The sequence below is a fragment of the Jaculus jaculus genome, chromosome 12, assembly GCF_020740685.1.
Source record: "Jaculus jaculus isolate mJacJac1 chromosome 12, mJacJac1.mat.Y.cur, whole genome shotgun sequence".
Classification (NCBI taxonomy): Eukaryota; Metazoa; Chordata; class Mammalia; order Rodentia; family Dipodidae; genus Jaculus; species Jaculus jaculus.
This window is the reverse complement of record NC_059113.1, coordinates 102,736,806-102,761,749: the sequence shown is the minus strand read 5'-3', so window position 1 is coordinate 102,761,749 and position 24,944 is coordinate 102,736,806. Positions and strand designations below refer to the sequence as shown.

At 40.9% G+C, this 24,944-nt stretch overlaps 1 protein-coding gene across 1 annotated transcript; it reads left to right on the top strand.

The window, feature by feature from the left end:
• Positions 1-24,083, top strand: Ctso (cathepsin O). Its single transcript, XM_004655961.2, has 8 exons — positions 1-108; positions 10,844-10,949; positions 11,560-11,699; positions 14,800-14,967; positions 16,406-16,527; positions 20,597-20,760; positions 21,324-21,416; positions 23,387-24,083. The coding sequence occupies exons 1-8, from the start codon at positions 1-3 to the stop codon at positions 23,419-23,421; spliced, it is 936 nt and encodes a 311-aa protein (XP_004656018.2). The 3' UTR covers positions 23,422-24,083.
• Positions 24,084-24,944: the final 861 nt, after the last annotated feature.

Sequence of the window (24,944 nt, the reverse complement as noted above, 5' to 3'; positions counted from 1 at the left end):
ATGGAGCGGCGCTGGCGCTGGCTGTGGCTGCTGTGCGCTTGCTGCCTGCGCCGCGGGGAGCCCGGGACCTGGCCACCGAGCCGCGAGCGAGGGGCGGCCGCCTTCCGGGTACCGAGCGCGCCCGTCCTCTTCCTTCTCCCTCCCTCCTTCCTTCCCGGGCCCAGTGCCTCGCGCCAGGGAGTCCTGCTGGCCACTGATTTGATTCGCCAGGAAAAAAAAAAAAAGCGGGGGGGGGGGTTCCCTTTGGGTTTATGTGGTGTGCCCCAAACCGTCGGTGGGCAGGTCCCAAGGTGGGCAGCATCCCCAAGGTGGGCAGCATCCCCCAGGCCGACCCCAGTGGTCCAGGTAGGCGGGAAGCCTGCAGTCTCACGGCCTCCCTGCAGGGGGCGCCGGCTCGCTCTTCTGGCATCAGAAGTTCAAGGGGCAGGAAGCGTCCAGCTGGGTTACTGATGGTCCAGCTCTGGGCAGCGTTCTTTCAGCAGGACCTTAAGGTCCCTCTAACCTGAAGTTGGGGGTGGGAGGGGGGAGAAAAACAAAACATTTCACTTGCTTTTGTAGTTACCAAGTCTTAGTAATAACCCATCCGTTGTACTGTAAGACCCAATCTTGGAGGATATATGTTTTGCTGAAATTAAGGGAAACTGCAAGGAATGGCAATTTATAATTGGCCTCGCTGTCTCCTAGAACAGATGCTATTTATCACATTTTAAAAATTGAGATCAAAATGACTTAATTTTATTATAAAAGCAAATTCACTTATTCTGGATCAAAAAAATCAGTCAAAACTTAGAAACACTGCTCATGGGAACGTGTATATAATGTATTCCCCTGGCAGTCTCCTGATTTTTTTTGTTCTTGAGACATTCTATATCTTCACTTGTTTCTGCTCTTCCTCATCCCTTTGGAAGCTCCAGTATTAACAGGGCCATTGTTCTTCCCTGGCTGTGTTCATCCTCCCCCCGCCCCTCAAGGCAAGATGAGTACTTTTCTTTCCTATTCATTGCACTGGAATTCATTTCTAGTTGTGGAAAGCAGAACCACTTTTCCCATTGAGGAGAGTCCCTGGATGGTCTGTACCTACTCCTAAACTTGGCTTCATTTCCTAATGAACCAAACTCTCTGGGATAAAATACGTAACGTTGGGCATAATGTGTTATCTGCCAAATAGCTAAAAACGTACTTGAGTATTGGAACCTACAGAAAGTCAGTTATAAGTAATTTTAAATATAAGTTGTTTATAAATATGATGTACGTGTTTATTTGTACTAAGTCCCATGAAGATTTGTAACCAGGCGACACATACCTAGAAAGCATGACTCTCTTCAGGAGAAATATGAGGACCCAGGTAGATATCTGTAGGTTGAGGAGAACATCTTAAACCCTATTATATTTTAAAACTATTGAGTTAAGAACACTGAAAATGTTTTTATTTTTTAAATATATTTATTTGTAAGCAGAGAGAGATATAGAAGAGCCGGGGGGTGGGGGGGGGGAGTGGAGAATGAACATGGCCCGGCCTCCAGCCGTGAAAACGTTCTCCAGATGCACCTATCACCTTGTGCATCTGACTTTATGTGGGTACTGGGGAATTGAACTTAGGTCTTAGGCATTTCAGGTAGGCACCTTAACTGCTAAGCCATCTCTCCAGCCTCTGCAAATGTTTATCTAGCAATTGCTGCTGGTAAGTAATTTGTTTGATGACATGAGTACTCAGGAAATATTTTAGGTAGACTTGGAGCTCAGGTAGAGAGAGATCTGAACCCCTGGCTAGGTGGAGGAAGTGTGGTGAGCATTGGGAACAATGCTGGATTTGCAGGATGTATCCAAATATGTGGTAAGTTAAACTAAGTGTGTCTCTAGAATGCTTTATTTTTACAAAAAAAAAAAAAATGTCAACTGGTGGAGTGGTGGATATAACATTTTTCAGTTTGCTTGCCAGGTGAATTAGGTGCAAAATCAAAAAAGTTCCCTTGCTTCATAATGAAGTAATATTTTTCAAAAAGAAGTTGGGTTGAAAAAGCCAAGATGAAATAAAAATCACTGTGTGCTACAGAGAAACATGGGGCTATTGGAAGGTTGTGAGACATTAAGAATTCAGGTGGTGCGATGGAAGGAAGTTAGAGCATTCTGAGTGTGGTGTTGGGACCCTGGCACACCTTCTGTTTCCTGCTGCCCGTGCTATGAGAAAGTTGTTCACCACGTGCTCCTGCTAGCATGGGTGTGGACTCTGCTGCCACGGGCTCAGGGCTACATACCAAGTGCCCATGGTGTGAAACACTCACTAGCCACGACAAATGTCCCCCCTTTTTAAGTTGGCTATTTCAGGTGTTTTGCCACAGTATCAGAAAGCTGCCTAACATGCCAGTCTTCTGCATTTCTGAAAGCTTCAGAGGAAGTTAACTGGAACCTGTGAAACTTCCCCACAAACTGTCATTGCAGAACCGTTTGGTGAGACAAGACTCCGCCAAAGTTCATGATGTGATGCTTCACAGTATGCCTGACCAGGAAGAAGTGCTGGAACTCCTACACAAGTTCCAGTTTTCCACAGACTCCTAAATGTCACATTTGGCCTTTTGTTAGTACAAGAACCTATGTGTGCACACATGATTTCTGATGCTCCTTATTTGACTTCATGCCTCACTTTCATTTAAGCATCATTCCTATGGAACGTAGAGAAACACGGACGGCTGGTGTGTTAGTGTGTGTTGACCTCTGGGAAGCTATGCAAAAGTAAATGAGCACTCTGTTGTTTAAACATGCGTGATTATACGTAAGGCATCCTGGTACACGCTAGTAGTCCTAATACTTTGGAGGCTGTGGCAGGAGGTTTGCTTAATTCCAGAAGCTTGGAATGAGTGCGTAAACTTACTACATCTCCAGCAGGAAAGCATTGTATAAATATCGCCCGGTAGTTCATTTTCCAGTAAACAAATAATTGCAAAGTGCAGTTCATTAAAAATAGATTCTGTCAACTAATTTATCAAAACCCATGCAAATACTGACTATGCACCTATTATTTTATATTGCACATTAAATGTGCATAAATTATTATTTTTATAGGCTTCAGAACACTACATATGAAGTGCTTTTTCTAAGAACTTTTCCGAAAGCAGTAATTGATGAAAGCATATCATGGAAACTTTGATTATGCTAAGATAAGGCTCAAACAGTGGTGCTGCTGACGTTACAGGATGTGTGCCTTTGTCGTGCTCTACCTTCAGTGAGTCACACGTGGTGTGATTAAAAGCTTGACTTCGCTGGAGATTCCAGAAGCATCCCTCATCCCCCACAGGATGGCAGTCTCCGGAGTATCAAGGGGCAAAATCATATTCACTTGGGAATCAGTGATCTAAGACTAACTATCTCCACATCTTGAGAGAGGTTCCATCAGTGCTCTCATACTGCATATAGTATTATGCTTATTTTTTTTTTTTTTTTTACTCATCATTAGCATGACTGGACCTTGCAAAAATGAAGACATTTCTAAGAATAGCTCGCTACCATATGTAAAGTTCATGGTTGTCCAATAACAAAACCTTAGAGCCTGCTAATGAAGGCTGTTTAAGAAAAGTCTAAAAGATCTGACAGATACACTGTGAGTTTAGAGGGCCAAAGTAAAAGTGATCTTACAAGTCAGGCAAGAAAGCATTTGTCTACATGCTTAGGTATTTAGGAGCCTAAGGCAGGAGGATCACTTGAGCCAGGAAGCTCAAGACCAGCCTTGGCAATGCAGTGAAAACTCTGTCTCTTAATCTGGAAGGGGAAAAAAAAATGAATTCACAAAGGACTTAATGTTGCTGTAGTAATTTGAATAGAAAATGTATGCCCTGTGTGCATGGATGCCATTGTCAGGGAATTAAACATATCATTATATATCTTGATATTGCAAAATAAATCACTATCAATAGAAGAAAGCTGAGATGCTAATGGGGAAAATATATCAAATTCCTATTGCCTTCTTTGCTAATAAAATAGACACAGAGCCTCTTAAATACATATCCTTCCTTTTGATTCCCTAAGAGATTCATGAGCACATCCTTGCTCCAAGTGCTAGTGGTATGACTTTAAGAACATCTATCTCCACCTGTGCCTCAGTTTAGGCACTTGTACAGAGAGGTGATATGAGCAATTACTTCATACAGGGCTGTTCACAGAAAGGACTCAGAAAAAGTATTGCAATTTAGCGAAGTTTTTAACCCTGCAATTACATATTTAGTGCATTCAATGGCTGAGAACATGCAAAATCCCAAAGATTTGGTACTTAAGGATCTGCATACTTCTCCAGAGGCAGTTGAGTACATGCAGGAAAAATACATTTTAATTTATTTTCTACTGACAGTCTGTGATAAAGATTTCCATGACTGTTTTCTTCTAGTGGATAGATTCCGGACCCTCTAGTACTCCATGAGTTCCTGCCCTTAGATATTTCCACTATCCTAAACAAAGCTACTTCTAAGACTGTGATTGTCCATAGTTGCAAGAAAACGGGGATCAAAATGCTTGACAGGCTTTCAGATTCTATGAGAAAAATGTAGATATTTGAGGAATTTGGAAACTTCAACCTAATCCCTCTATGAGGCCAGGTCATGTGTCTTATCTGAGGACTTATCTTTTACCATTCCTGATGGTAGCCCTCTACTTCTGGCTTCAGGCAAACATTGTCTTTGTTTTCTAATTAAGGGCTTATACGAGTTTCTGAGCATTGATTAACATTCTAGCTAGGCGAGAAAGCCATGGATCAGACTATCAAAGGGACAGCTTAGGGTCAGCTCACAGTTAGACTATCATTGTCACATGTGATCACCTGAAGCAAGTGTGTGTGCTGCACAAACACGTAGGCATATATGCCCACACATGACACATACATGCATGACTGCATGTTCATACGTGGGCAAGGCTGAGAAGTGAAGCTGTCAGAATTCACTTTAAGCTTTGCTCTATGGAGAGAGTTCCCTAGAATCAATATCTTGAGGTATAATGTTGATTGAAGAGACACAAGAGGGAAAAATATTTACTCATATTCAAGGAACAAGTTTTTCCGATGATGGGGAAATTTTTTTCAGGTTCTTTAGGCCTGTGACCACTGCTACACAGGAATGTGTTATTGCTCATTTTTCCAGAAATCCGTGCTCATTCAGGAACTTCTAGGGAAGAACTTTTAACATTAGGGTCTTTTTTAGAGTCACAAGGAGGGAGTTTTAGGATTATGGGAAGGAAGAGGGTGAAAGCAGGATTTCTGGCTCTTGGCAAGAAGTCAACAATAAGTGGTGTCTTCCCCACACAGTGAGCAGCATTGGGGCGTGTAAAGGGGTCGGGGTAGTTGCACAGGTGTGCCTCACAGCTGCCACGTGGAGCTGGTTCTGTCAGTCCCTTGGTGAGTAGTGGGAGAGAGCAAGGTTTGCAGGAGCCCTGTAAGTGCCGCGACTGCTGATGTGGGTCAGAGAACCGCGTCAGAAGCCGAAGCCAACAGGAGGTCTTAGGGAAAGGACACTTGTCTTCTCTCGAGCGCAGCATGGCAGACTAAAACCTAATAGCTTGTTAGAATCATTATTGAAAACTGAGGATTTGAATATTTAAAATATATCAACTCAGTGCTGGCTAAATGGCTCAGCAGTTAACCCTCCTGCTGCAAAGTCTAACAACCAGGGTTCAATTCCCCAGTACCCACATAAAGCGAGATACACAAGTTGGCTCATGCATCCGGAGTTCATTTTCAGTGGCTGGAGGCCTTGGTGCACCCATTCTCTCCTGTCTGACTTCTCTCTATCTCTCTCTGCTTGCAAATAAATAAAAGCGTTAAGATATATTAACTCTGCATGTTTGTCGATGCATTTATAAGTCCTGTGCCAGAAGGCATAAAGTTTGGATGCTGAAAAGGCGTTTCTGAAGCGATGCAATGCGGAGAGGTAGTGTGAGCTCGCTGAGATCAAGGTAGTGCATAACTTCACTGACATCTTCATCCTTGGCTTTGGTAGGACATTTGCTACTGCAAACGTCAATATTTTGGTGTTTTTTTTTGTCACAAGTTGACAAAAATGATCCAGTCAAACATGCCTTCTCTCTTTTTCTCACTGCAGGGAGAGAGTGTGGATAAAAGTGTGCTTCCTTCTTCCCAACCACAACAAAGGGTGTGAACCCACAAGTGGCCACTGGATGGGTGGACTTGTGGCATTAGCCACACTCATGAGTCTAAAATCAAGTCGTAATCTGCAGGGGCAGCTGAGAACTAGAGCTTTTGCTGTGGGTTCAATCCTCAGTACACGAATGTTCACACCTGCACATATAATAATCGACAGTAACATCAACTTAATTTAATTCCTAGGATCAGATGTTCTTGGTCAAACACTTTGCAATCTTAAGTACTGCAAGAATGTAACAATTTTCAACCTGGTAAATATGTGTCCACATGTTGTATTCTGGGTTCACACTATCTCTTGAAAACACGGGTCTTTCTTTTATAAACAATGCACAAATTTCATAGATGAAGATATTCTTATGTGACATTCCATCACATTTACACTGTTTTTTTTAAACATATGTACTTATTAATGATTTCTCAATTTTTAATAAGGTATGGTTGGTTACTTTATTCTTTTTCATTGATATTCTGTTTGATTCTCAATTGGATAAGACCCTTGGATAGTATTTTTAAAAATATTCATTTATAGCCGGGCATGGTGGCGCACACCTTTTATCCCAGCATTCGGGAGGCAGAGGTAGGAGGATTGCCATGAGTTCAAGGCCACCCTGAGACTACAGAGTTAATTCCAGGTCAGCCTGGACCAGAGTGAGACCTTGCCTCGAAAAACCAAAAAAAAAATCATTTATTTACAAGCATCTGACTTTATGTGGGTACTGGGGAATTGAACCTGGGCTTTTAGGCTTTTCAGAGAAGCGCCTTAACCGCTGAACCATTTCTCCAGCCCCTTGAATGGTATTTTGATTAACTTCACTTGCACTCATTTTCACAGGTGTGCTTTGATAAGTAAGCTGTAGTTTTTTTTTATTTTAATATTTTTTTATTATTATTCATTTATTTGAGAGTGACAAAGAGGGGTAGAGAGAGAATGGGCGCGCCAGGGCCTCCAGCCACTGCAAACGAACTCCAGATGCGTGCACCCCCTTGTGCATCTGGCTAACGTGGGTCCTGGGGAATCGAGCCTCGAACCGGGGTCCTTAGGCTTCACAGGCAAGTGCTTAACCACTAAGCCATCTCCCCAGCCCAGCTGTATTCTTTTCTTGGGCTCCTCTGCACTGAAAACAAGTTATGGAAGTATTAATTTACTATTAAAATTTACTGAGAATTTTGTGAACATTGTCAACTAATGTTTATGCATTTGCTAATAATATAAGATTACTTACTGACCAGCTGTGGTGGCGCACGTCTTTAACCCCAGAACTGAACTCGGGAGGCTGAGGTAGGAGCAGCACCATGACTTCAAGGCCAGCCTGAGACTACATAGGGAATTCCAGATCGGCCTGGGCTAGGTGGAGACCCTGCCTTGAAAAACCAAGAAAAAAAAAAATTAAAAAGAAAGAAAGAGAAAAGATTAATTACTGAGTAGTAAGATTAAAAACATAGTATACCATTGTTTACTTTCTTTATCTGTTAAATTTATATAGTATGTTGATTGATTTTAAAATGTTAAACCTGGGCTGGAGAGATGGCTTAGCAGTTAAGCGCTTGCCTGTGAAGCCTAAGGACCCTGGTTCAAGGCTCAATTCCCCAGGACCCACGTTAGCCGGATGCACAAGGGGGCGCACGCGTCTGGAGTTCGTTAGCAGTGGCTTGGAAGCCCTGCCACGCCCATTCTCTTTCTTTCTCTCTGTGTCTTTCTCTCTGTGTCACTCTCAAATAAATAAATAAAAATGAACAATTTTAAAAAAATAAAATAAAATGTTAAACCAGTGTAGAACTTATATATAAATTGCACTTGACCTTGATAAATTGTCCTTTAGAAATATCATTGGCTTTGATTTGCTAATAGTTTGTAAGGATGTGGCAGCCCTGTTCAGGAGAGTTTCTGAGTAGCCCTATTTCTTTGAGATGTCTTTTTTGTTTATAGTTTAGAATCAAGGTAAAATTGGTTTTGTTAAAATTGCAAAGTATTCCTTTCTCCTCTATTCCATAAAATTGGTGTTATTTCTTTCTTAATTGTGTAGAATTCACCACTGAAACCATCTGGGACTGAAGTTTTCTTTGTGGGTCGATTTTCAATTACAGTTTTAACGCCAGGAGTTGATAAAGGCCGGGTCAGGTTTTCTATTTCTCCTGTGTTCAGCTTCAGTACCCTGTATTTTTCAAAGAGTCTGTCCATTTCATACAAGTTGTAAAACATTGTCATAAGGTTATCAAAATATTTATTACTTTACTAATTCGGTTAGCACTGTAGTCATGGTCCTTTTCATGCCTGATATTGAGAAATTATGTCATGTTTTTTTTCTTTCTTTCCCGCATACCAGGAATAATGCCTGTGAGAAAGAACAGGGAGAGGAACAGGGAAGACAGACTTCAAAGGAATGTGGACCCTGAGTGACAGGGGGCGGGGAGGAAGGTTTGAGATCAGTGCCGGCGAGTGATGTTTGAAGGTTTGGCAAGGCCATCAAGGAGGCATTAAACAAAAACTGGGTATCAGGAGAGGTCTGTGTCTTGTTCCCATAGCTAGTCTCGCTGCTCAGGTCTGAGCTGGGCGCTGCCATGGGAACTGCAGCTTCCTGCTGGGTTTTTCTGACAGTTCAGCCAGCAGCAGCGAAGCTCCCAGCGGATGGCTGTCCACGCACCTTCCCATGGCTTCCAAGCGTTCCTTCTGCACTTTTAATGTCCTCTATCTTTTGTCAATTCCAGCTCAAGGGAGAGTACTTTTAAAAAAATATTTTATTTTTATTTGTTTATTTGAGAGAGAGAGAGAAATACAGACATAGGCGTGTAGACAGACAGAATGGGCAAGCCAGGGCTTCCAACCACTGCAAACGAAGTCCAGACGCGTGCGCCCCCTTGTGCATCTGGCTAACCGGTCCTGGGTTATCAATCCTACAACCGGGGTCCTTAGGCTTCACAGGCAAGCGCTTAACCGCTAAACCATCTCTCTAGTCCCAGTACTTTCTTAAAAAAATGTTTTATTTTTTACTGATTTACTTAAAAGAAAGGGAAGGAGAGAGAGAGTGGGGAAAAGAACGGGCACACTAAGGCCTCCAGCCGCTGCGAACAAACACCAGATGCATCTGCCACCTGGTGCATCTGGCTTATGTTGGTACTGGGGCATTGAACCTGAATCCTTAGACTTTACAGGCAAGCGTCTTTACCTCCAGGCCATCTCTCCAGCCCTAAATCAGTCTTTTTGATGAATGAGTTTTTTTGGATGCTTTGGCTGTTAATACTAGGCTTATGTTGTCACGTGTCACATACAAAGTGGCTTATATTTATTACCATATGTAGATGAATATATCCAGATGATATTCAAAGTCTTGCTTCACCAAGAAGTTGAAATACCAAGGTATTATTATTATTATTTTTTTTTGTAATACCTGAACTCAAAAAGGCCTTCAACTCATTGATTACAAACCCTTCTGGTGATGCTCAATAAGAATATGATGGTGTGGGGGCTCAGAGGTGGTTCAGTGGTTAAAGGCACTTGCTTGCAAAGCCTGACAGCCAAGGTTTGATTCCCCAGTACCCACATGTAGCTAAATGCACCAAGTGGCACATGTTCCTGTAGTTTATTTGTTGTGACTGAAAGCCCTAGCATGCGTATACTATCTCTCTCTTTCTCTCTCTCTCTCTCACACACACACACACACTCTCTCTCTCTTTCTCTCATTCACTCTCTAAAATACATAAGTGTTAAATTAGAATAAAATGATGCAAACTTGTAGCCATGGTCTTCTTAAAAATTACCTTGGTGATGACATGTAAAGACATGGCAGGAGAATGTCACTTATGTGATGGCTAAACTGCAGATGATTATTCAGGATTTGGTAGTTCCACTAATGTGTCCTCATTGTAGTGACAAAGTGACAATCAGTGGTATTGATAAGACTGCCCTTAGTTTATCGATTGGTTTCCAACATACACTCATAATTGTTTAAATATGTAAGCCAATATTTACTTGAATTAGTTTTGAATTTATAAAATGGTACAAATTATATTCCCCTGAAATTTCATTTAACCTGCATGATGTGTTAATGTTAGGAAATTGAAACACTTTCATAGAAAAAGCAAAGTAAGATAAACTATGACAAAATACAGAACCTAGATATCAGTACATCAATAAAAAACAAGGACTACAGTTTTTCCTTTTGTGTATGTAAACCAGGCCTTCATTCGGGTAGCTCAAGGCTACATCTCTTCATAAAACCTTTTTATCCCAGAAAAACAGAGCTGCAGATACAGCTGAATGAAATTAGCCTAATTCATTCACTTAGTTTGTTTTCATGTTTCCTTCCTCAGCATTGAGGGAAACAAAGATGTTCAAGATTCATTTCATATTCATAATGACTTCGTTGCATGGATGAATGTTTATAAAAGACAGTTTGCCACTAGTATCAACATTTGTCCATAGCTCATTTTCCAGTAAGTCAACAATGCTCAACATGCATGATGAAAAAACTATATAGATGCCTAAGACATACACTGCCTAAAGAAATAAGTATATAATTAGGCACTACTTCTAGATTACATGATGTTTCGAAAATTAATATGAACGCCTTACACATCTTTTTCATAATCTGTAGGAAATAAATTAAGCCCTAACTTTTTAAACTGGAAGATATCTCTGATTATACACAGAATGCCATGGAAAACTGAAGCTGTAGATCTATAACAACATTTTTTAAATTATTTTAGGAAAGTCTTAATAGACATCGATACTTGAATTCTTTTCGTCATGAAAACTCCACTGCCTTTTATGGAATAAATCAGTTTTCTTATTTGTTTCCTGAAGAATTTAAAGGTATGGCCTTATAGTTACTACTATTTGATCAGTTTCCTGATTTTAACTTCTTTGTTTAATTTTTTGAGGAAGGTTTTATTATGAAGCCTTTCTCTCCTTTTCTTTCATTTTACAAATTTTAATTAAAAGCTATATAGTTTATATGTTTAAATACTTAGCAATGTTCAAACCTGTACCATGTTTTAACCATAAGGAAAATGGATTCACCCCTACTATTTGCTGATTGCTGTGAAAGAACTAAATGTGCGCATGCACACGTAGTTTTAAGGGACAGTTGTCTCATCAACAGATTTTAGTTCTGTTTCTATCCAGAACCCTCTTGGTTTCACAGGATGAAAGAAAAGGTGTCAGTTGTATACGTTTTTATTCCTGACCTGATTCTATCAATCAAGCCCTGTTCTCTGTCAGTTCCTGTCTTGCTGTAGAAAGTTTCTTTTGTACCTTTCAAGCAGAATGCATTCTGTGTTACAGAAAAGTACAGAGGAAAATCTCAAGTGGCAGGTTTCTCACAGAGCCATTGTTTCTGCTTGAAAAGTTGTTCCAGAACTATTCCCAAGGAGCCCTCCTTTTAACAGACACTCTTGGTTGCCCCTTTTGTGTCTCTATGCAGCCCTGTATTTAGGAAGCAAAACTTTTCGGTCTCCCAGATACCCAACCAAAGGACAGACGTCCATCCTGAATGTGTCTTTGCCACTGAGATTTGACTGGAGAGACAAACATGTTGTGACCAAAGTGAGAAACCAGCAAGTGGTAAGTGTGACATTCCTTTTCTCTTTTAGCCATCTAGGCTTTAGAAAGCATCTATCAGGTCAAGTATTATCATCAAGTTTTTCTAGCAAAGATCACACCTCCATTATCGAAACAAAAAACAAACAAAACAAAAAAAAAAAAAAACAGAGAGAGAGAGTGAGAGAGAGAGAGAGAACAGAGGGATTTTTGAGGAATGTGAATCCAGGCGCTCACTTCTGGCTTTAATTCCTTGAAGATAAACTCTCCAGGGCTTGTTCACTCACCAGTTCCCGTTGCCCTCAGCATTCCTTCTCCAGTGATGTCCAGGTAGCTGTGCTAGGAAACCAACCCTGCCATGGAATGGAAGGCAGGACATTGAAGGTTAACATGATCACTGAGTGCCTGATTCAAAAAGAAAAATATGCTGAGAAGTGGAATGAGGCTGTTTATATTGGAAGACCACACATCTGTTGCCCTGGGTTTTCTGCTGTCAGTGTGTGAACTCTCCTAGAAAGTCCCACCCAAGCTCACCCAGTCTCTGCAGGGTCGCGCGCCATGGCTGTGGTCTTCCTCAGTGCGGTCCGCAGCTGGAAGACAGCGCACACGTTGCTGCAAATCACTTCTGTGTAATACAGGGAATTATAGGAGACGAGAGATAAAGCCATGGTGCTTTAAAAACTGTACATTTTATTTTTCGTTTTTATTTATCTGAGGGAGCAAGACAGACAGACAACCAGACAGAGGGAGAGACAGGATAGGAGTACCAGGACTTCTTGCCACTGCAAAAACTCCAAATGAGTGCCCTGCCTTTAGCATCTGCTTAAGTGGGTACTGGGTAATCAAATCTTGTCTGGCAGGCTTTGAGCCGTCTCTCCAGCCCCAACCCATGACATTTTAATAACAAATAGAATCTAACAAACGCAGTAGTACAATTTCATACTTGTTGAAAAATGAAGAAGTACGTAAGTCATGCAGTAACGACAGCCGTTTACCTTGACAGCAGATGTGTCCTTGCAGAAGGATGAGTTGAGTCGTATGAAGCTTGTGGAGTATTATGAGGTTGTGGGCAGAAAGTTATCAAATCGGAAAGAAAATGGTAACAGCCCATGTGAGTGGTGCAGCCTCTCACCCATGGTGGCTCACCTAGCTTGCAGACTTTTGAAGAGTGCTTTTTTCACACTCCCTAGCTCTGTGTACCCACTATCTGGATATCTGCACTATTAACTGGCCAGAGAAAACTATCTCCCAGCCACAGGAGGGAGGACTCTTTCAATTTGCCTGCACTAGAAACCTCCACAGGTCACTCGGCCTCTCTCTCTGCATGGGAAGCATTTTGCACCCAGCAGTCTTTCCATCTCTTTCTAGGTACAATGCCATTTCTGAGTTCTCAGATTTGATACACATGGTCATACATTAAACTTTTAATGTACCATCAAGTCATTCATTTTATTATTGTGTTCATGATAAGTAGGACATTGGTCATCAACTATGTTCTTCCAAGGACGAGGAAATGTTGAACTCATTTGAAGAGGACCTTTTATTTTTTTAATATTATTTTTGTTCATTTTTATTTATTTATTTGAAAGTGACACAGAGAGAGGGAGACAAGGAGACAGATAAAGAGGGAATAGGCACGCCAGGGCCTCCAGCCACTGCAAACGAACTCCAGACGCGTGCGCCCCCTTGTGCATCTGGCTAACGTGGGACCTGGGGAACCGAGCCTCGAACCGGGGTCCTTAGGCTTCACAGGCAATCACTTAACTGCTAAGCCATCTCTCCAGCGTGAAGAGGACCTTTTAAATCAGTCTTTTTAAAGGCAATATATGTATAAGGCAGTGTTGGTGTACTCTGTTTTAAAGGAGCTGTCCTGCGGGCTTCCCCAAGTACTCGTTATCCATGTGGTGTTACCGATCCCACTAGACTTCCTTAAGGTATGGAGACCAGCCTATCACTTGGCAACTTTCCCTATGCCAAAAGCACTGCAGTTAGAGACCTGAATCAAAGCACTTAAAACCAAAGTTCCAGGTCAGAGATAGAGCTCAGAGGTTAAAATGCTTGCTGCAAAGCCTGATGACTTGAGTTTGATTCACCAGGACCCAGGTAAAGCTAGGTGTGCAAAGCGGCACATGCATCCGGAGTTCCTTGCAGTGGTTACAGGCTCTGGTGCACCCATAATCTCTCTCTCTCTCTTTCTCACCTCTGTGGCTGTAGCTCTCTGCTTACAAACTAATAAATAAAATATTGTTTTTAAAAAGGCAAAGTTGCTCAGAACTTCATTACACAATGTCAGTAGATTATCCTTCCTTTTTCTACCATAAAGATCAAATCTGAGATAGAAATCTAGGATTAAATCAGTTTCAAATCTTCCTGTATTTTCTGCCTGTACTGTGTGTCAGCCTTACATTGTTATGATCCCTAATTCCATTCCTTGGGTCCTCCTTTCTTTTAGAAACAACCCTTTCATTTTTTCCCAGGTAACAACCACTTATAAATAGAAACCACAGGGCTGAGGGATGACTTAGTGGTTAAGGCACTTGCCTGCAAAGCCAGAGGACCCAGGTTCAATTCCCCAGGATCCACACTAGCCACATGCACAAGGGGTCACATGTGTCTGGAGTTCATTTGCATTGGCTGGAAGTCCTGGCATACCCATTCTCACTCTCACTCTCTCTCTAACTCTAATTAAAAAAAAAATTAAAAAAAAAACAGAAGCCACAGACAAATCTTTTAAGAGATCCTCAGTAATTCCAAGCATTTCCTTAATCTCTGATAATCCATTTTATTCTTCTTTGCATAATTTGTAATAGTAACTTATTTTAATCTATTATGTGATAGTTATATTAATAAAATTTATCTAATAATATATTCAATTACATAATTTATTATTTAATTAACAATATGTTAAGGTAGTCTGATAGTATTTAATTTGAGCAAGTAATTAGATGTTGATGCTGAAAGGGACTTTTGGTTTTCTTTTCTTTCTTTTTTTTTTTTTCAAGTTAAAGAGCTACAAGTTTGATATACATGTTGGTTTCCAGGTAGGTTTTGCGATATTTAGAGACGTTAGGAAATCTGGCTTCAAAGCTGATGGTAAATGTCACTCCTTTCTTCTCTTGTACAGTGTGGAGGATGCTGGGCCTTCAGTGTGGTGGGTGCAGTGGAATCTGTGAACGCAATCCAGGGGGAGCCCTTGGAGGATCTCAGCGTGCAGCAGGTCATCGACTGTTCCTTTAGTAACTACGGCTGCAGAGGGGGCTCTCCTCTAAGTGCGCTGAGCTGGTTAAACAAGGTGACAATCCCTCAGCCTTCTGAATCCTTCATTTCTCTTGTTTTCTGTCTGTTCAGAACTTGATTACTCCTCTGGATGAAGTAAGGTTTCACATTCAGAAACTTAGGTGGCCAGAGCTTGAATGAACGAGTCAGAAAGAGAACAGTTGTGTGCACCACAAGGAATTGAACCCAGGGTCGTGCACAGGCCCTCTACCACTGAGCTACCTCCAGAGTCTCCAGGCATACTCCAGTGAATGTCTTCCAGACAAATGAACCATCCAGGTATAAAAACATGAAGACTTACCTGAGAAAGATATTTATGTTAGTATCACAACAAACGTTCCTCAATATACCAGTGTCTCACTGTTCAGAGACCTCTCTGACACTTTTTTCACTCCCAACATCACTTGCATGAAATGAGCCCACAAGGGAGCCATTGTGAGCCATCAAGCCAGCAATCTCCAAATCCAGAGGTCCTCCCATTACACACTGGCTTTATTTTGCTTTTATCTGTACATGCTAGGAGCCCTCTCTGTATACACCATAGGTAACTAGAGTCAGGAAGCCTGGAAAGAAAGTTTATTGCAGTCGTGTGCCCTCAGGAGAAAGATGTCAAGACTTTATTTACACGTGGGTGGAAGTTCTGGAGAAGTGGATATGAGAAAAACTTCATAGCCAAAGAAAAAGAATGACTTTGTGAAACACACTGAAGATTTAGTTCAAGATCTGAAAGTCTCAAATTATTCCCACGTGATAGGTTGCTATAGACTGAACTACATTAAAGTAGCTTCCATATGATTGTAATAACGTGGGCTGAGAATATAGTTGAGTTGGAATAGTACTTGCTTTGAAAGCATGAGACCCAGAGTGGGATCTCCAGTACTGAATAAAAATACCCAGCAGGGGCTGGCGAGGTGGCTCAGCAGATAAAGGGCTTGCTTGCAAAGCTTGATGACCTGGGTTTGATTCCCCAGTACCCATGTAAATCCACAAGTAGAAAGTACTTATGCATCTAGAGCTCATTTGGAATGACAGGAGGTCCTGGGATGCCCTTGTTCACTCTCTCTCCCTTTCCCTTTTCTTCTCCTTCTTCTCTTCTGCCTTCTCCTCTTCTGCCTTTCTCTCCTCCTCCTCCTTCTTCCTGTCTCTGTGTGTCTCACTTTCAAATAATTAAATAAAATATTAAAATGCTAGGTGTATTGCTGCACACATGTGACCCTGGCACTGGAGAGGTAGAGAGGAGATGATTCCCCAGGGACTCCTGGGAAGCCAGTCTAGCCTAATTGTTAAGCTCCAGGCCAAAGAGAGATTCTGTCTCACAAAGATGTGGAAGGCATACTTTAGTTCATCCTGTCTCCATGCACACACAGATATAGATACAAATACACAGCACAAAAGTACACAGAAGCAAAGATTCAAACAGTAGGCAATGGAAACTCTGTAATTGTTTTTTCTAGACACACGTGAAACTGGTGGCGGAATCAGAATATCCATTTAAGGCAGAAAATGGTCTGTGCCATTACTTCTCCAGCTCCGAGTCTGGAGTTTCCATCAAGAATTATTCTGCGTATGACTTCAGGTAAATATCTTGTATTTCATATGTTATTCACTGTGCCATGTCTGCTCTATTCAGAATTAATCATTGGGTTTATGTCACTCTTGCTAATTCTTAGTTGTTTTAGAAATACCGTTCCACTAGAGGGCTCACGTAGCAGTCACAACTGGGTGGGCCAGTCACAGATATTTCATAAAGAGCATCGACTTATTTTAATATGCATCATCATATTAAATTTAAGAACTTTAAATGAAAAGTTTTAATTGAGCTTAAAATTATAATTTATATTTGTTGTCTTTTCACAAAGATGCTAAAAATTCAGATGCTAAATGTCATCAGGTTATTTTTAGTGTTACTTGTTTTTAAAATTTAATTTTATTTATTTGATAAAGAAGGAGAAACAACAGGTAGAAAGAGAGAAAATGGGCACACCAGGGCCTTCAGCAACTGTAAACAAACTCCAGATGCATGTGCCACTTTATGCATCTGGCTTATGTGGGTCCTGGGGAATCAAACATGGGTCCTTTGGCCTCACAGGCAACTGCGTTAACCATTAAGCAATCTCTCCATGTCTCCATCTCTCCAGAGAGAGAAAGAATAGTATTACTTTTGAGTTGATCCAAAATCATTTTGTGTCTTTGGCTCATAGATTACGGGTTGAGTACCAAGAAGCATTTCCAAATACTCTGTAATTTCCATGTGATTCTCAAGATATCAGCCACAAGGAAAACCACAAAACACGATGTTTTTGAATGAAACTCAGAGCTGAGAGTTAACACTGAAGACACATTATTCAGTTCACACTGTACAGTGACAGGATAAATATTCAAGGATCAAAAATAAAACAAAAACAAACAAACAAACAATAACAACAAAAAAACAACCAAAGCCTGGCAGGGGGCAAAGATCTGAGTTGGAAAATGAAGGGAAGGATAACTTTGGATAGTTTGTGGGGGTGGCATTCAGATATAATTGTAATCAACTGAAAAGCACAAGCTGGGAGATAATTATTAAGGCCATTTAATTGTATGCAGAATAAGTGTTCAGGATATGGGAAAGAGGAAAGCCAACTCCTGGCTCCATTAATAAAAGTGCATGATGGGCCATTGTCATCTTTGCAACAGAAAACAGAAGAACAGAATTCCAGAAATAGGATGTTCTATGACTCAGTGACGTTGTGCATAAAAGGATCTCATAATCCAGATGGTTTCCTTGCACGGAATCTGGGAACAGTCAGTGATGGAATTGGGTCCTTGAACAAAACACAACCCTTTAGATCATGTCAGTACGTAGAGGACTGACTGATTATCAACGCAGCTCTTGTCTGCAGCCAGAGCCCCATGGGTGACCCCAAGAACATACAGCAGATCCTGGGCTTCACAGCTGTCAGACAGCACAGGATAGTGGAAGGCTGTGCAAGGTCACTGAAGACATCCGTTAGAATCTTCTCTATGGGAAAAGTAATGAAGATGAGAAAACGTGTCTCTATAAGCTGTCAGTTTCTTGAGAGTAAGGGTAAGATATGCATGGAAGGAGACAGACTTCCAAATATCATTAAATGGAACTCAGAGAATCACATGTCATAAGTACATGGGAAGTAACTTGAAAAATTAGGAGCAAAAGAGTAATTGGTATGTGTTTGAATTGAAGTGTGTGTGAGTAAAAAAGAGGGCAGGGGAGAAAGGGGCAAACAGGGAGGAAGAGAGGATAGAAGGACACACAATAACTAACGGCAATGTGTGTTTAATTAATCAGGAAGAGGTCCCACCTGATGAAAATCTATATTTGTGGGCCTAGAGAGATTGTTTAGTGGTTAAGGTGCTTGCCTGCAAAGCCTAAAGACTCAGGTTTGACTCCCCAGAACCCATATAAGCCAGAAGTGCAAATTGGCTCATGTACGCAAGGTGGTGCACACGTCTGAAGTTTTGTTTGTAGTGGCTAAGGCCCTAAGCACACCAATTCATTCTTTCCCTCTCCCTCTCCCTCTCTCTCTCTCTCTCTCTCTCTCTCTCATTCTGCCTCTCTTGTTGTCTTTCTCATAAATTAAAAAAATTAAAGTCTCTAACTTGTTTATTTATGACATTGAAAGTAGAATACAGGGCTCTGTGTACGCCAGGCAATTCTCCTGCACTGACTTACTCTCCTAGCCCCAAAGCATCTACATTTTTCTGCACTTTAGTAATGGATAGCAAGTTTCCTGATAGCATAATACTAAACTGTTGAGCTGGAAAGAGATCATTATTTGACTTCTTCATTGAAGCAATTTCTGGGTACTGTTTAAAGTTCTGGAGATGAGCCTGAGTAAAATGGACAAAATCCCATCTATATAGACCGTCATTCACTGATGGAGAGGGGTAATCAAACAAATAGAACTTTGTATCATGTGCTTATTGTATGATTTTTATTTATTTATTTGAGAGTGACAGACAGAGAGAGAAAGAGGCAGATAGATAGATAGAGAATGGGTGCGCCAAGGCCTCCAGCCACTGCAAAGGTCCTCTGGACACATGCGCCCCTTGCGCATCTGGCTAACGTGGGTTCAGGGGAATCGAGCCTCAAACCGGGGTCCTTAGGCTTGACAGGCAAGCGCTTAACCACTAAGCCATCTCTCCAGTCCTGTAGGATTTTCCAAAAGGAACAAAATCAAACAATGGGAAGGGGCAGGAAGTATCTGGGGATGGGAGTGGGCAGGTGTAATAGTAAAAGGGCTGTCCAGATAGCTCCAATGAGGAGTGATATTTGAGGGAGTGTGGCCATGGAACTATCTGTGCAAATCCTGCTCCAAACAGAAGGAAACAGGCATGGAGGTCCTTAGCAAGAGGCCTGCAGGCATGTTTGCAGAGCAGTGACGCCAGTGTGGCTGTACTGGTGAGGAGAACATTCATACAGCAAGCCTTTATCAACCATGGCACCCGTGGAAACATTCATAAATTTGTCTCTGCCTGGGTAATCTTAATTATATACTAATTACTGGGGCAAACATTCAAAATGTCTGATTTTAAGTCTGCGAATAAAAAAAAAAAATCAGGTTAGTACTTTAAGTAACCACATGTGTCAAGTGAATAGTTTCTATGACAGGAAATCCCTTGCTAAATTTTCCAAGTTTTCCTCCTCTGTAGACAAAATATCTCCATGCTGGGAACTGGCTCCCAGCTGGGCACAAGAAAGGGTATTTATTTACTCGTGGCAGGTGCTAATCCATCCATAGTTTACTGTAGCAATAAACTACCAGGTGCTATCTTAATGGCTTCAGCTGCCATTTGCATGGTTTCAGGGTCCTGTGAAAAATATAAATAATGGTTTGGTCTCATGTTTTTAAGCTCAATGGAGGCAAATGCTTTGCACATAAGATTTTGTGGGAATACGTCTGTAACAACCGTGAAAGCAGCCAAGGGGTTTGATGCAGTTCTGGCATGGTTCCCTTTTCAGCTGGTTCTCCTGCATCTTCACAGCTCCTGTTTTCCTGATTTCTGACATACCTTCTTTTGTGTAATTACATTAGATATTTCTGAGTAACCCTTATGCATAACTTCTGTATTTTATATTTGCAAACGTAAGTTGTGGAGTCTCACACAGTCATCTTGCAGAGATAAGAAAGTATTCATCAGTAAATATCAAAACTTCACATTTTGTGGTTAAAAGAAGCCCTGTACTTTAAGTGTAGGCCTTGCCTTGCCAACCAGATACAAACCACCACTCCGTACCTTCTTTTCCGCTAGACTCGGTCATGTAATTGAGTTCTGGGCAATGAGATCCATCCCTGCAGGAGTGTGGTGTCTGAGAAATCTTCTCAACAGAGATGTGACGTTTCTCCTTTCCCTTTGTGCTGTCTGGACCTCCACATTGCTGGAGGGTCAGCAGCACCCATGGCCCTAAGTATGAATACATCACACAGCACAAGAAGAGTAAAAAAGGAGGCTGAGTTTTGGGTACTTTAGAGTCCCATAAAGTGATAGGAATGTCAAGATCTCAGATGTCTTTTAGCCTGTGTTGTTAGGTTATGTGTAACTGTAATCAAATGTACCCTGATTAGACATAGTTTTGAACATTATGTTTATTTTTGACTTACCTGAGCATTTCCTTTTTTTGATAGTGACCAAGAAGATGAAATGGCAAGAGCCCTTCTCTCCCTCGGTCCTTTGATTGTGGTCGTGGATGCAGTGAGCTGGCAGGATTATCTGGGGGGCATAATCCAGCACCATTGCTCCAGTGGAGAGGCCAACCATGCTGTGCTTGTCACAGGCTTCGATAAGACAGGCAAGTGTCCCTGATGCTGGGCTGCTTTCCTCATGGAACTCCAGAAGGAAGACTGTTGGGATTGGACTGCTGTGCCTCACGGGTGACCAGTCATTGTTCTCCAGTGTGGGAATGTCCAGTCAGGCCCAAATGATGATGGTGTATGTGTACGTGTGTCCTCAGGCAGTTGTGTTGCTGGGGATTTAATGTAATACCTTGCACATTTTCTCATTTAAATTATATGATATTTTGATATAAAATAGAGTAATTGTTAGGAAAAGACATATCTGATTCATTCTTTTTTTTTTTTCCAGTACCCTAGGAATTTGTGGTTTTTGTCTTCTGCAGTCTTTTTACTAAGAAAAATGATTTCAAATTTAAATGTATTCTATTGAGAAAAGTATAAAGACAACTGAAAGGCACCCAAATAGTTTACTTATGTTGAGACAACATAATTTTTAGGAAACGTAAATGATCCTTCTGCATAATAAATACTAATTTTACAGGTCTTAGAAACTGAAAAACTGAAATTTTAGCTTTTCTGACAAATACAGGTTTATCAGGTTACCATTTTATAATTGTAGGAAACACTCCATATTGGATGGTGCGGAACTCATGGGGAGACTCCTGGGGAGTGGATGGTTATGCCCATGTGAAAATGGGTGGTAATACTTGTGGTAAGTTGAAAATTCAAGACTAAATTGGAAATGTACTTTTAGTATTCATGTTTAGTTTATAGAATGTTTCCAAACTACCCAGAACACTTTTGTGATCATAATTTTTATCCCTGTTAATGCAAATAAAGTTGTAAATAATGTACTATTATATGCTTGTACATTTAAATATGAAAATATATGTCACATATACATGTCAAAATGTTAAAAGCACAATAATTAGCTAAAGTTAATTACTTCAAAGGCTGGATAAACACTGAATTTAGGAGATTAAATTCCAGAATTGTTGTTTCACTATTCCAAGTTTACTTTGTGCAGCTGCATAAATTTTCCTAACTTATGCACTTTATTTCTTGCTCAAGATGACTGAAAATAGCCAAGTATATAGCTCAGTTCTAGAGAACTTGCCTGTCATTTGTAAGGCCCTGGATTTGATCCCTTACACTGTACTGCAAAGGAAATTTAGAATAAAAACATGGCTATTAAGAATCAGTTTTCCTTTGTGTCAAAGCACAAAAATGTAAATTCCAATGTTATTTTCTCCTTGCCACCTGCAAAAACTTACAAAATGCAAACTGAAATGGGAAGGCTGAGCCAAATATACACACTTTGTATCAATGCATGTCCACATTTTCAACTAGTAGCAAACCAATTGAAAATAAATAGTTCAGTGTTCAAATAGGAATGCTAAAATATATGCAGAACTGTCATCTAAGACTTTCTGTGGAAAAATCAACATGCTCCCTAAAGTTTGATAGACTCAAACTAAATTGTGTATAGAAATAATCACTAATTTCTCATAATGAGTTCTAAACATCTATAGTATCCAACATCTTAGAACTTGTAGATCTTTCCAGATTGTGAGACTGATAAAAAGTGTTATACCAAAACTTGGGAGTGTTTTGAGTCAGTCTAATCTTATTGCACAATCATTTCATAGCACAGAATTCGTGAAAACTAATTACCTGTTCTGTTATCCCAGTGAAAGATTTTTTTTTTTTCCACTGATGATATGTTGAACACAGTTGAACACATTACAAAGCTCTTTTGGTGAGACTCCTTTGCTCAGTGTCATGACTGCTTTTATGCCAATGCTCCTCACAGTTCTGTCGCTGCTGCTGCTCCTTGACTACCCCTGCTGCTGACACAAATCTTGCTGTCTGTGGAAGTGACTTGTCTGATTTGTGCTGAGAGGTAGCTGTGCAGGAGCTCTGAAAGGGGAGAGGGTAACATAAACATTATTCAGATACTGGTTCATAATTACTTCTGTGTCCTTACCTCAACTCTCAGCTACCAAATACTGAAAGATTTCTTCTTTCTACCTGCTTTCCGCATTTGAATCTCCAAGGGCTTGCTTGGTTACTAATTATACTGGGATCCAAGTCCTACCTGAGTGTGATTCCTGAAAGTTATATACCCGATTATTATCATGTTACTCTTGCTTGTGAACAGTGGCATAATGTGGACAATATAAGCCAAGAAATTTCAAATATATGGACCATTGAAGTGAAATCCAGTCTTCAGATGTACTGTTAATTGCTTTGCCATGGGACTGAGATCTGTATTTTCCTAGTCTAAGAAACTCTAAAGTGACTTGTGATTTATAGAAATTTTCCTTAAGTTCAAATCTAAGAGTTTGAGATTTTAAATCATAATTAAAATAATTCCATAGGTTATTGTATTTCTAATAAGAATAGATCAATGTAAGACATATCTTAACAAAATCCATTTATTCAGTTAGCAAGTAATTTCTATTTTCTTGAACTAGAAATATTAGATGTCACTTCTAGTTCACCTTTTGAATTTACTGTGTGTTTATTGGCAGGTAGTATCAATTACTAAATTATTTTCTTAGTAGATATTAACTCATTATAACTCCAAACAATAATGCAACTTTAGTTTTCTACTTAAATCTTTAGAAGAAATAGACTGACATTAATTTTCTTTTTTATTTTCTTTTGATTTTGTCTTAGGCATTGCAGATTCTGTCTCTGCTGTATTTGTGTGATGTTTGGGGGCAATCGAGAGACAACTACAGAGAAGAAAGTCTTCATAATGAGACATGAAACAAATTCCACTCTAAGCCACATTGTACTTCAAAGTTCAGCAATTACCAACACAAAGTTCTGCCTGCTACTAGTATTTAAGTCGAGTGGCAGAATTTCCTCTTCTTTTAGAATGGGCTAAAGTCCATCGGAGGAACTCCATCATGTTTTTGGGCCATCAAGGTCTGCAGAACAGTGTGGTACTATGTGCGTACCCTCCCATCACCAGGCATTTAAGACTCTTGAGCTTGAAGAAGCTGTGATTTTTGTTTGCATGTTGTCTTTCTGGCTGTTTTTCTTTGTTTTAAGGGGCTTCTCTGTCAGAAAGGATCAAAGGTAGTCAGTATTCATTTGCTTTGTGGGTTGTAATCACCAACCTTGACATACTGCACCTACACGAATGGGGTGATGTGTCTCCACAATTATATCAGCAGCCTTCTGAGATGGAACATTATTGGAATGATTTGAAATGTCAGCTGTTTACGTCAGCAAATGGTGCTTACCCAAGCACAGCAGAATGCACACAAAGAAACAGAAGAGCAAAACTTTTCTTCACAGAGAGAAGTGGACCGAATTTGAGTGATGCTTGACAGTCATGTGAGAAGAAACCCTGTGAGGAGAAGGCTTGTTGTCAAGAGTCCAGGAGATTTTGTTCCTTATTTTTTTCCCCCAGTGTTAGAGAACACAGTGTTGCCCACATTTACTGTCTCTTACACATTATTAATCCCCATGTGTTCCTGGTGGCTTGGCTACCAAGCCGAATGTTTTCACCCACATTAGTGACTTTCCATTGTCATTTTTCACCCTTTGTGTTTGGCTCCCTCCATCTGTATCCAACATTATGTCCTCTTGCTAAAATCCTCTCAGGATCCTCAGCACCGTTCCTTTCACCATCCTATCCCTTAACCTGGTGTATCAGGTAAAGCTCTCTTACTTCTGGCCCTGTCCTCAGATTTCCTGCTGCTTCTCCATGCTTCCCTCTGGGGCTGTCACCTGGTTTCTAGTTCATAAGGCCTGTGATCATCTTTGTGTCACTGATCGGGTGAGCACAGTCTACAGAACTGGCATCCTCAGTCCAAAAGGGTGTGGGACACACACCTTGGCACCAGCCCCTTCTCATGTGGTGGGATAAGAACCTCAGAACAGGGCTGGAGAGATGGCTTAGCGGTTAAGCGCTTGCCTGTGAAGCCTAAGGACCCCGGTTCGAGGCTTGGTTCCCCAGATCCCACGTTAGCCAGATGCACAAGGGGGCGCACGCGTCTGGAGTTCGTTTGCAGAGGCTGGAAGCCCTGGCGCGCCCATTCTCTCTCTCTCTCCCTCTATCTGTCTTTCTCTCTGTGTCTGTCGCTCTCAAATAAATAAATAAAAAAAATTAAAAAAAAAAAGAACCTCAGAACAATAGAGCTGGACTTCTGATGGAACAATGTAGGCTGTAGGAAAGAGTTGGCATTGGTCTAGAGAGAAGATTCAGCGGTTGAGAGCTCTT

Excerpts from the sequence above, each read along its gene's own strand:
- Ctso (XM_004655961.2), top strand. The coding sequence starts at position 1 with ATGGAGCGGCGCTGGCGCTGGCTGTGGCTGCTGTGCGCTTGCTGCCTG. Across the intron at positions 10,950-11,559 it reads GTTTCCTGAAGAATTTAAAG|CCCTGTATTTAGGAAGCAAA; the intron begins GTATGGCCTTAT and ends GTCTCTATGCAG. Across the intron at positions 11,700-14,799 it reads AAGTGAGAAACCAGCAAGTG|TGTGGAGGATGCTGGGCCTT; the intron begins GTAAGTGTGACA and ends TCTCTTGTACAG.